The sequence below is a fragment of the Onychomys torridus genome, chromosome 11 (genome assembly GCF_903995425.1).
Source record: "Onychomys torridus chromosome 11, mOncTor1.1, whole genome shotgun sequence".
NCBI lineage: Eukaryota > Metazoa > Chordata > Mammalia > Rodentia > Cricetidae > Onychomys > Onychomys torridus.
Window position 1 is genome coordinate 41709971 of NC_050453.1, and position 12393 is coordinate 41722363.

A 12393-nucleotide genomic window follows, 5' to 3' on the forward strand; every position below is an offset into this window, starting at 1 on the left:
CTTTAGGTCAGCCTTACAATCAGTTGGCTATCTTAGCGTCTTCCAAAGGAGACCACCTGACCACAATTTTCTACTACTGCAGAAGCATTGCTGTGAAATTCCCTTTCCCAGCTGCCTCCACTAATCTACAAAAAGCACTTTCTAAAGCACTGGAAAGGTAGGGCTGACTTTTTTCCAAGAGAAATTTGTGTAACATAGAACCTTAATCTCAAATTTTAGTGTCCAGGAAATATGGACCAGTGATGTATTCATCTTTTATCTCTAAACTTATAGCTAACATCATTGTTTTGTGTGCAGTCACTGGGTTTTACATAGCTTGGGATTTATTGCACCTGAATGCTAACTCATAAAAGTCTAGCTATGAAGCTGGACTTAAACACAACCCTTTTCTTGTCTAGTGGGCAGCTTGCAAGCTAAATCCATTTTTAGGGGTGTTGCTAATTGTGCTGATTAAGATTCATTCAGATTTTTCTTTCATTTCAGCCGGGATGAGTTGAAAACCAAGTGGGGTGTTTCTGACTTCATCAAGGCATTTATTAAATTCCACGGTCATGTATACCTGAGTAAGAGTTTGGAAAAGTTGACCCCTCTTCGAGAGAAGTTGGAAGAACAGTTTAAGGTTCGAGTTAAAAACAAAAAAATGTTTGTCTTCTCGAAATTAGAAAGCTTAAGATTTGGAGAAAATTAACTTAGAGTTTTTGTCTTTTTGTGGTGTTGAGGATGTAACTGAGCATAAGCTTAACAAATACTTTCCCACTAAGCTACACCCAGAGGACCAGATTCCTAGTTCCTATATTGTTATTTAATTGTGAACTCGTAATAAAAGTTAAATCTGGAATATATGAAATCCTTGCATCTGACTTCCCTCTTGTTAACTGAGCTGTGGTATCCAGACATGCTATAGCATACTTCTTCTCATTGACTGACACCCTCAGCCCATCCCCCACCAGCTGGCAAAACAAGTCAAAGCAGAAATATATTAAGAAACAAGACAGTTGGGGTGGGCGGGAGTGGCACACACCTTTAATCCCATTACTCAGGAGACAAAGCCAGGTGGATCTCTGTGAGTTCGAGGCCAGCCTGGGCTACAGAGTGAGTTCCAGGAAAGGTGCCAAAGCAACACAGAAAAACCCTGTCTCGAAAAACCAAAAAGAAAAAAAAAAGAAACAAGACAGTTTAATATGCATTACTTTATTTTAAATGTATTTAAGAATCTTAAATATATTATTGAAATATTTGACTGTTCAATATCAATGTTTAGGGTGCTGGAATCAGCAGTGAATCAGATACTCTAAATATTGTATTTCTTGGTTGCTCCTTTGTACACTAAAAACTAAATGTTGAGAAGTCTTGCATTTCAACAAGTTGGGTAGGCTGAATGGTGCATGCTTTTAATGTAATCCCAACACTTGGGAGGCAGAGGCAGGTAGATCTCTGTGAGTCTGAGGACAGCCTGATCTTCATGGCAAGTTCCTAGCCATCCAGAGCTACATAGTGATAAACTGTCCAAAACAAACAATAACACAAAACTTGGATAGTGAAAGGGTAAATTAGCCCCAAATATTGTCAATGTAAAATAATTCAGATAACCATTTGAGTTGATCATTTATAAGATTTTATCATGTTTGCAATAGAAAAAGTTTGTGGCAGAATCATCTTTCCCAGTCTTCTGTTTCCTTCCTCCCAGTGGCCTGTTTGAACTTAGGCTGTGGTATTTATAGGGTTAAGTGTGTGAAAGACACACCAACTTGAATGCTCTCAACTACTTAGCCTAGAATCGTCTATCTGAATAGACGTGTTGGATTAAAAGTATAACTGGCATAAATGGTTAGCTTATTTAAAAGGGTAGATGTATAAATTGAAAGGGAACTTTTATTGGAAAATTCTATCACTTATTAGGGAATTAAGTAAAGAAATGTTTGTCTTTGGAAAGGGCCTTAACATTTTCAGCATATGCAGTGGAATGGCAGGTGACATGGGGTTGAATTGTTATCAAAAACATCAGAATTTTTCACCAAAAGTAATGTAGGACTTACTTATGTAACTCACTGTGGCTATTTCAGACTCTCTCTATAAAAACAGAAATCTCAGAATGCAGTAAAGTCAACTGACATGTCTGACGTTGCAGGAGCCCCAGTCACTGTGGAGGAACTGCAAGAACTATCTTTTCTGGGTCTGCAGCTCTGGTTTCGTTTTTTTTGTTTTTTTTGAGGTTCTTCTGTTTGTTTTGTTTAGATAATGGTCTCACTCTAGCCCCTGTTGACCTCAAAATTGCTGCAACCATTACAATCATGCCAACCTTATATCTCAACTTCCCAAGTGCTGAGATTATAGGCATAAGCCACTACATCTGGTGTATTGTCAATCCTTACCAGAAGACTGAGGACACTTAAGTCTGCTGTCTTCCAGACTGTTCCCTGGGGAAGGATGGAGGAAGGCTGCCTACAGCTAAAAGTAGTCATCCTAGTACCTGTCAACTTGGTTAGGAACTTAGGTTTGGAAATTATTTATTCCTTGTGGGAATAATGAAATCCCATCATGTTAAAGCAGAAGTATGACTGCATTGCGACCACCAGCTATAAGAATCTGCATGGTAACATCATTCACTGCTTAGCAGGGTACTATGAACACACTCACTGCTACCTAAATGAAACTTGGTTAAAATCAGATGTGGATTTGTCTCTGAAAATTTTCAGTATGATCATTGTGAAGTGAAAAAAAAAGTTCAGGACAAATCTTAAGTCATGCTTCATGTATCAAGGGTTCAAAAGAATACTTGAATCATATTTTGGAATTCTGTCACTACATATATCTGCTTTCAATCATTTGTCCTTTTAAAACATTTTATTTAATATGTATGTCTCTTATGAGGCAACCTCTAATGGATTGAAATATCTAAATACATATATAGTTTCAAGTACTATCTTCTGAGGTCACCTTAAAAATACATATTGTTTCTGGGGCTGGAGAGATTACCCAGCAGTGAAGAGTGCTGGCTGCTCTTCCAGAAAAACCTAAGTTCCGTCCCCAGCACCCACATGGAAGCTCACACTTATCTATATTTCCAGTTCCAGGGAATCCAACACCATCTTTTGGGTTTCAGGTATCAGGCATGCATATGGTACACAGGCAAAGCACCTATATTCATAAAATAAAAAGTAGATAAATACATGGACAGTTTCTTAGAGCAAAAAAAAAAAATGTTAGTTTAACAATTAGTGGGCAAGCCTCAGTGAAACATTTCACTATTAGGATATGAATTTGTACTGTATCAAGCTAATAATAGAAAAATAAATAAACAAACAAACAAAAAGAAATAGCTCAAACAACTAGGTAGTGCCTAAAATAATTAATTAATTAAATTTTTTTTTTTGAGAAGAATTTTCTTAGTAGGCATTAGACGCGTACAAAATACTGAAATTAAGAGTGGGACAGTTTGCAGCCAAGCAGTGGTGGCACACCTTTAATCCCAGTACTCAGGAGACAGAGGCAGGCAGATCTTTGTGAGTTTGAGGCCAGCCTAGTCTACAGAGTGAGATCCAGGACAGGCGCAAAGCTACTCAGAGAAACCCTGTCTTGCAAAACCAAAAAAAAAAAAAAAAAACAGAACAGAATGGGACAGTGTACTCGTGCAGTAATCCTATTACAATACTCTATGATTCTAAACGTAGATGATTACTAATTCTCATGTCTAAGATGGATCCTGTTCTTGATAATAATACATGTAGTATTTTTTTTCTCCCATTACAGAAGTTGCTGTTCCAAAAAGCTTTCAACTCTCAGCAGTTAGTTCATGTCACTGTCATTAACCTGTTTCAACTTCATCATCTTCGTGACTTCAGCAATGAGACAGAGCAGCATAGTTACAGCCAAGATGAACAGCTATGCTGGACACAGTTGCTGGCCCTCTTTAGTGAGTATTATATCATTTCACTTGGAAAGGTGCAATTTACATAATTAGGCGTTTTTGTAAATGTAGCCAAATGAGTCCTTACCCCCCACAAGACAGGGTTTCTCTGTGTAATACCCCTAACTGTCCTGGAACTAGCTCTATAGACCAGGCCAACCTCAAACTCAGATCCACCTGCCTCAGCCTCCAGAGTGCTGGGATTAAGGGCATGCCCACTTCGCCTATCAAGTCCTATATTGCTTAATATTGGATCAGGAGACTTAAACATCAAAATCTGTCCTTCTGTCTGCTTATAACACTCACCTGCTTTATACAATATTTGAACACAAAAAAGAGTGTTTTCTGTCTTTCTATTTTTTTGGTAGAATCTTGCTGTGTATTCCCAGGCTGACCTTGAACTCATGGTTCTCCTGTTTTTAGCCTCAAGTATTGGGATTATTGCCGTGGGCTACATGCCAGGTGAAAATGTACTTAGAAGGAGACTAAGATGCATGCGTGTTAATACAGCAGAAGGCTCACGGTTGATATTCTGAACTGGTGCCTTACACATTCTGCGTTTTTTTTCCCATTCCACTCCCCAGTGTCTTTTCTTGGCATCCTGTGCAAATGTCCTCTCCAGAACGATTCTCAGGAGTCCTACCATGCCTATCCCCTGCCTGCAGTCAAGGTCTCCATGGACTGGTTGAGACTCCGACCTCGGATCTTTGAGGAAGCAGTGGTGGAGGAAAGACAGTAGTAAGTGCTATAGAATGGAAGGTGTGAATGTGTTGTTTGATATTCACAGACATAGGAAAACTGCCTCTGAAACAATATTGAAGACTGTTTTCTCTACCTACTCTATCTATGCATGCTTTCATTATGTTGAGTTCTTCATGTGAGACACACAATCTTAGATAGAAATTGGTGTAGTTCCTGTATTCCCCTGTTGCCATATCATGAAGAGGCATCTTTTACATTTCAAAATGAACTTGAAATAAAAATCATTTATTTTTCAGCCATCCATGTGCCGCACTTCTGCTTTTATTTAAATAATAAACCCATTTTTCTGTACACAAACTGATCATGCCTTGTAATTACACTTGTAAATACACCAACTTGTATTATATTTAACTATACCTATAGATGACTGAAAATTATTTTTACTCAAGACAATTGAGACAATTCTTAAGAACTTTTGATTTTAGTGATGAACAATATACTTTTGATTGTAGGAATAATTCTTCAAAAAGATTTCACAGTGGTCGAAACTTCCTCCCCTGCATGTCTTAGTTGTTAAGTCTGAAATTTCTACTGGAGTCTGGCATGTGCACACTGACAGATGACTTCTAATAAGTGATGGGACTTTGTTAAGACCCTGGGATCTCTCCAGTACCAAATTCTTTTACTTTTCCTAAGTGCCTTCACTTTTGATATTGTCATGAGTGGTATTTGGGAACGTGGTTACCTTTTAATACTAATGTAGGTGTTGCTTGTATAAGTTTTTAGATACTACTATTTTTGGTATAAAATTTTTGTTTATGTGTACTCTAAAACTCAAACTTCTGTTTTGTTTAATAAAATAGGTCAGGAACTCTAAATAGATGTCATTTTTATAACTTATTAGTATTCTGATTTCTCTTACATGAAAATAAAATCCAAACTTTTCTTTTAATTTGCAGCATTTGGCCCTGGCTAATTTCTCTTCTAAATAGTTTTCATCCCCATGAAGATGATCTCTTAAGTACTAATGGTAAGAGCTGCCTAATATTGTGTACTATTGCTACGATTCTCCATCACTCGTGGGAGGTTGACAGCCAGGGAAACTGGGCTTTTGGTGAAGCATGTTTGTTTTAATGGAAGTCAGTGTTTCAAAGAGGCTCTGACTTATGGTACCGATGAAGTTGGTAGATGTGGGTAATTCTCCTGAACTCCCTCAGCAGCTTCTCTGATAGATCTTAAAGTAGACATTCATGACCTCTAAATTCTATCCATTTTTTCCCCTATCTCTTCATCATTGCAAGTTGTTCCGGATTTTTGTTATATGTATGAGTATTTTGCCTGCATGTACATATTCTTACTATGTGTTTGCCTGGTTGGTGCCTGCAGCAGTCAGAAGAGTTTGAATTCCTTGAAATTAGTTACAGACGGTTGGGAGCCACCATGTGGGTGCTAGAAACCAAACTCCCTCCTGTGAGGACAGCAAGCACTCTCACTGTCTCACTGTCTCACTGTCTCCCCAGCCTCAGGAGTGACTTCGTTTTGTTTTCGGGAAATGATGTGAGCACTGGTCTTCCAGATACCCACAAGTCACACAGAATTTAGCACCTAAAGCATAAAAGACACAAATTGCCAATAGTTCTCTCATAGTATTGTACTGTCCATGTGATGGTGCGTGATCTTAGGGCTTTTCTTCATGTATAAACATAGGCGTCACCTACAACTTTAAAAATGCTTTTTAAATTAACAATGTAATGTTAACATTTTCATTTGCTGCTAAGCAGTTTTTACTGGCTTTGTAATATTTTACTTCATATGTGTGTTGTAGTCTATTTATCTTTGAAATTTTCCTCATCAAGGGCCTGGGAAGATAACTCAGTCAGTAAATTGCTTCATCTCTCAAGCATGTGGGCCTGAATTCGATTCCTAGAACCCATGTAAATTATTCCCAGCATCCTGAAATCCTAGGACTGGCAAGCCAGAAACAAGAGGATTCCTAGGACTCCCAGTCTTGGAATTCTGGGAGCCCTAAGGATCCCAGACTTGCCAGCCAGTCTAGCCTAATTGGTGATGTCCAGCCCGTAAGAGTCCCTTTCTCAGAAGAGATGGGCAACATTCCTGAGGATGACCCCTGAGATCCTCTGGCCTCCACTGGTACACAAATATACATGTGCACATGCATGTACTTTCATAATTTAAGTTTTCCTCATAAATAGTACTGCGTGGAGCACCATGGAGTTTTTCCATTAGTAATTCGCAATGAGTCGCCTGAGTCTTTTTAGGATTGAGAAGGTTTGGTATAATGCCCAAGGCGTTTTTTTTGTAAACTGTCAATGACATTAGTATTCTCTTTCTTTTCTTTTTTCTTTTTTCTTTTTTTTTTTAAATGACAGGGTTTCTCTGTGTAGCTCTGGCTGTCCTGAAACTTGCTCTGTCGGCCAGACTGGCTTCAGATTTGGAGATCTACCTGCCTCTGCCTCCTGAGTGCTAGGATTAAAGGCTTGTGCCACCACACCCAACCTGAAGCTCTTAATTCTTGAGACAGCTGATAAGTTCTTTGTGTTGGCACCTTGAGTGTTTCCTGTTTGAACGTTAGGCTTTATCTAGGTACCAAAGCTAACTTGCAGGCTTCTGTTGGATGACTTGTCTTGAGCAGAGATATGACGCAGGAAAGCAGAGAATGAACATTACACATTTTTTGTATATCTTTTTATTCACTATTTTCATATCATAAGTATTACTTCCAAATCATAGGACTTTAATTAAAATGTTTACAAAATTTGGTGTCTTCCTTTCTTTAGCCACACCACTTCCAGAGGAGTTTGAATTACAAGGGTTCTTGGCTTTAAGACCTTCTTTCAAGTAAGTAGCTATGAAGTGTTGCAGTGTTAAAAATTGTAGGAATCTGGCCTACCTGTTGAGGAACCTTTGATTTGCCCTGTGTTATTGTTTCTTTTTAACATTTTGGGGGGAGGGGCATGGCGCATGCTTTGCTACATATTTTCTTTATACATACATACTTTATACATATATATATATACATACACTTTACTATTATATTTTCTTCATACATACGTACACACACACACACAAATCAGTGTGAAGTGTTTTTAAGAAATACAGAACAGGGGTTGGGGATTTAGCTCAGTGAGACCCTGGGTTTGATCTACAAAAAAAAAGAAAAAAGAAAAAAGAAATACAGAACAAAGGAATGGAAAAGAAAATTTCTTTCTGTAGTGTTACTTAAATTCTTTTTTTTTTTTTTTTAAAGTTTTATTTATTTATTATGTATACAGTGTTCTGCCTGCATGTGTCCTTGCAGGCCAGAAGAGGGCACCAGATCTAATTGCAAGTGGTTGTGAGCCACCATGTGGGTGCTGGGAATTGAACTCAGGACCTCTGGAAGAGCAGTCGGTGCTCTTAACCACTGAGCCATCTCTCCAGCCCAAATTCTACTTTTTTTTTAACATACCTTAAAATTAAGGGATGTCTTAAAAGGAACCTTTCTGTCATTCATTCATTTTTGTATTTGGAGACAGGATCTCACTATGTAGCCCCAACTGGCCTAGAACTCATTCCATAGACCAGGCTGGCCTCAGACTCACAGAGATCCACCTGCCTCTGCTTCCTGAGTGATGGGGGTAAAGCGGTGTGCCACCAGACCAAATTATTTTATTTTTTGAGGCAGTCTCCATAGTCATTGCTGGTCAGAAGCTTTTATATAGACCATATTGGTGTTGAAATGCAGCAATCCTGCTGCCTCTGCCTCCCAAGTGCCAGGATTACAGGCATGTGCTGCACTACACCATACTCAGCAAATACTAAATTTTAGCTAAAAGTTGTTGCTTTACCTTTTTTCCTATCAGTAGTAGTGATAGGGCAGTGGACATGGCTCGTAAGTAAGAATACTTGTGCAAGCATGAGTGTGGGTCCCAGCATTCGTATAAAAACGCCACGCACGGCTAAATATACCTATAACCGCAGTGGGTAACCAGAAAAGAAAAAAAATGAATAAATAAAAATGCCAAACTCCAGTTCAATGAGAGACCCTGTCTCAAGAGAATAAAGCCAAGAGCAATGGAGAAAGACACCCATAGTTCTTCTCCATGTGTGTGCACATATTTTCTACATTACACCCCAATTTTACAAGAACTTTCTAAAACATTTATCAATGGCGAAGGGGTTCCCTTCTCCAGTCACCTTGGTCTCTTCCTGCCCCCTGGTCTGCCCTCCATCTTGTTCTTTCCCTCATCCTTTGCCATCCTCCATTTTCTGCTGTATCCTCCACTGTTTTCCTCATCTCCTCCCAAAGAGCTATCTTCCTTTAGCCTGCTCACATTCAGGTTTGTCCTTTTTTGAGTCTATTAAATCAAAAATTCACAATCTCCATCTTTCTCTGTTGCTATTTTCTTTACTATACATTTCTTAAGAGCAATGTTGTCTTCCCTTACTGGCGTCAGTGTTTAGCCATTTCTCAACCCTGCTACAACTTAAAACTCTTAAGTTACCAAACTCTAATGACTTTTGGTTTTTATGAAAACTGAATTTTTCTTAACTGCTACATACATAGTCTCTGAAGGATATTTAACTTGTAGAAAGTTAAAGACAGAGACAATTTAGTAATAGATACTCTATTTAACATCTTTGCAACAATTTATCATTCCTGGTTTATTCACTATTAAGCAGAATTTGATTTTTTTCTTTTTAATAATTTTGCCTTTTTATTGGTGAAATTATTAAGGCCACTCCACGTAGTTAAAAGGGAGGTTTATTTTTGTGGGGTAACTTACAAATGAAGGGGTAGGTTGCAGGGTCTGGCAAAGGTATAGCACAGTCTGGCGGTGTTCTCTGGAGAACTCTGCTCGATCTACCTCCATCGTCCAGGGTCCCAGAACCAAGCGAGACCTCTCCTCTTGATCCTGGGTCTTCCGCTTCCTCCTCCGCCCTGCCTTGTGGGCGTCACCATTACTGAAGCCTCAATGGGGGTTGGAACTTCCAGGCCAAGGCTGGGATGGCTACCCACTACACCTTTTTAAATTCTTGCAGCATAGGGCCTGTTGATACGCATTCACCAATCTAGAAATCAGAAAAGCCTTTATTTCTGTTTGTTTTTCTCAATAAGGATTATAATTCTATGACGAAATGCCTCTCCTATTCAGAATCTTCCATGAGAACTGACGATACCTCATGACAAAGACACAAACTCAGGTTTACCTCTATCTATCACTCTGGGGTCTCCTTAGCTTGATGGCAAGTCCTCACCCTGGCCGGCTCTCGGCTCCTCAGCCCTATTTTCTGCCTTTTCTTTCCTCTACCCCATTTGTGCATACTGTGCACTTACTGTGTCCTTTGGAATGGCTCTGTATTCTCCTCTGCACTTGTTGGTGCTGTCCTTGAACATTCCCATCTGTCCCTCTGCCTGGCCTGTTCTTACCGTCCTGGTCGGCAGTTGTCCTGCATGGTACGGTCCAGCTCGGGTGTCGTCCTTCACTCAGAAACTTCCCAAGGGTTTTTGGGAAGAAACTGCATTCTTTCACTTTGCTTTTTAATCTTTGTGTAGTTTTATTATAAGGCATATTGAGTTTAATTTTAATTACTTATTCCTGAAGGTAGGGACTATATCTCACTTTGTGTGTCCTTCAGCTACTAGCTTACTTCGTGGCTTTTGGATTTGGAGATATGCATGGTTTTACTTTGTAGCCCAGAAGTAGTCAAGCCTGCTGTCCTTCTGCCTCCAACTCCCAAATGCTAGAATTAGAGGCATGCTCTATCACCCCTGGCTTACATAATCCTTTTTTAGAGCTCAGGAACTCTTTTTCCACATTGGTTGACTTCTGTAGTCTCTATAATTTTATGACATTTGCACGTTTTCCTGATTGGAGCAGACCATCTTAAAGTACATTGACACCGTGGTTTTCAATAGGCACCTCAGGGGTCAGGTAAATGGGGAAGAGCACCTCTTCGCTTTTGCAAAGGACCTAGGTTTGATTCCCAGGACCTACAAGGCAATTCAGAATGACCTGAGAGTCTAACCCCAGGGAATATGATGCCCTCATCTGACCTCTGGGAATATCAGGCATATACATGGTGCATGTACATATATGGAAGCAAAACACACACACACACACACACAAATAATCCAAAAAATGTGCTTCAGAGACCTTTAGAATTTAGAAAACAGGTGTTTATAAAACTCTGCTTAAGGTTCATATAACGAGAGAGCATTTGGCCAGCATAGGCAATGACCTGGGTTCAGTCTTAGGATCCCAAAACAAGCAACAAAAATAGTTTATTCTTATGACAGAAGAATCTTTAATAACAAAAGCTTCTTTCCTGGAAAGTGAAGATATTACATTAACATAATGAACTTTGATGTTTGTTTCTCGTATTTGAAATCTTTGGAAGTATAAATTCAAGTAAATACCATTGATTACATACAGTCTCATCGTATATGGGAAACATGTTGAAGTTTTTGTATTTAGTTGTCTGGAAAGTTTCTTCAGTATTTCACCTTCTATAATGTGTCATTTTTAGGAACTTGGATTTTTCCAAAGGCCATCAGGGTATCCCAGGAGACAAAGCGGGCCAGCAGAGACGAATACGACAGCAGCGCCTGATCTCTGTAGGGAAATGGATGGCTGACAGTCAGCCACGGTATGCCCACGGCTTTCTCCTGCGCTCCTCTTGACCACTGTGTCAGCACACACCTGCCTCGCGTATATTTTAGCCTTTGATGTAAATATTGTTGATGAGGAACTAAGTCAATATGTGTACCGTATCTCATGACCCAAGTGATCATTAGTTTATCTAAAGGTCTCTCTTCTCCCTGTTACACTGCCTGTTATTTGTGATAAGAAGAATTGGTCTTGTCTTCCTTACTTACCATATGCTCCTCCAATTTGCAAGCATATGTATATTTGAATTGGATTGGACGTTCTCAGGTCCACTGAGTGATTTATATGGCAAGGATGTGCTGGTCAATTTCAGTCAGAACAGAGCAGGATGATACTAGTAACTAGTTAGAGACAAAGCAGATGTGGTTGCTAGTGTAGGGGAAGAATACAAAGTTTTGGAGTCAGGTTTAAGTTCTATTTCTAGGTCTGTTCTTTTCTAGCTCTGTTCCTTGCATCTTCCTGGTGGATTGTCTCCCTTTCACAGTCAGCTACCATTTATTTATTTATTTATTTATTTATTTATTTATTTCTTTATTTATTTATTTCTTTATTTATTTAGCATTTTTTAAATTTTATTTCATTCTTTTAGATTTATTTATTTATGTATACAGAAGAGGGCATCAGATCCCACTAGAGATGGTTGTGAGCCACCATGTGGTTGCTGGGAATTGAACTCAGGACCTCTGGAAGAGCAGCCAGTGCTCTTAACCTCTGAGCCATCTCTCCAGCCCTACTACTGTTACTTCTTAATGGTTGTATTCAAATTCCCACCGTGCTCGGTGCATTTGAATGCTTACGTGCTTGGAAAACTTACCATTTCTGAGTTTGAGCTTCCCTTTCTTTAAAATAAGGATATATAGCTACCTTATGGGCTATGTCAAGGGCTTAGATTAGTATCTTAAGTCATGCTCTGTAAATAGAAGCACAGTTGTTAGGAACCTGGGAAGGAAGGCAGGACAATGAATGTGTTGTGATGTGGAATGTAGTCATGAGAGTCTCAGTTACTGAATGACACTGTTCATGCTGGCTGGATCTATATTGTTAGTCTCTTTCCATCTTTTTCCCCTCGAAAAATATATTCACTTGATGAAGCTACACACAGTTGAGTTACAG

At 39.1% G+C, this 12393-nt stretch overlaps 1 protein-coding gene across 5 annotated transcripts in view; it reads left to right on the plus strand.

Annotated features, from left to right (window-relative positions):
- The window catches only part of Smg7 (SMG7 nonsense mediated mRNA decay factor), a 68063-nt gene that overhangs the window by 43110 nt on the left and 12560 nt on the right, over positions 1 to 12393 (plus strand). For all 5 annotated transcript variants that reach the window (XM_036202149.1, XM_036202145.1, XM_036202146.1 and 2 more), the window contains 7 exons: positions 7 to 157; positions 484 to 619; positions 3751 to 3913; positions 4492 to 4645; positions 5569 to 5639; positions 7408 to 7468; positions 11141 to 11260. In XM_036202149.1, coding sequence (XP_036058042.1) covers positions 7 to 157; positions 484 to 619; positions 3751 to 3913; positions 4492 to 4645; positions 5569 to 5639; positions 7408 to 7468; positions 11141 to 11260 — 856 coding nt within the window. The remainder of the gene's footprint in view (positions 1 to 6; positions 158 to 483; positions 620 to 3750; positions 3914 to 4491; positions 4646 to 5568; positions 5640 to 7407; positions 7469 to 11140; positions 11261 to 12393) is intronic.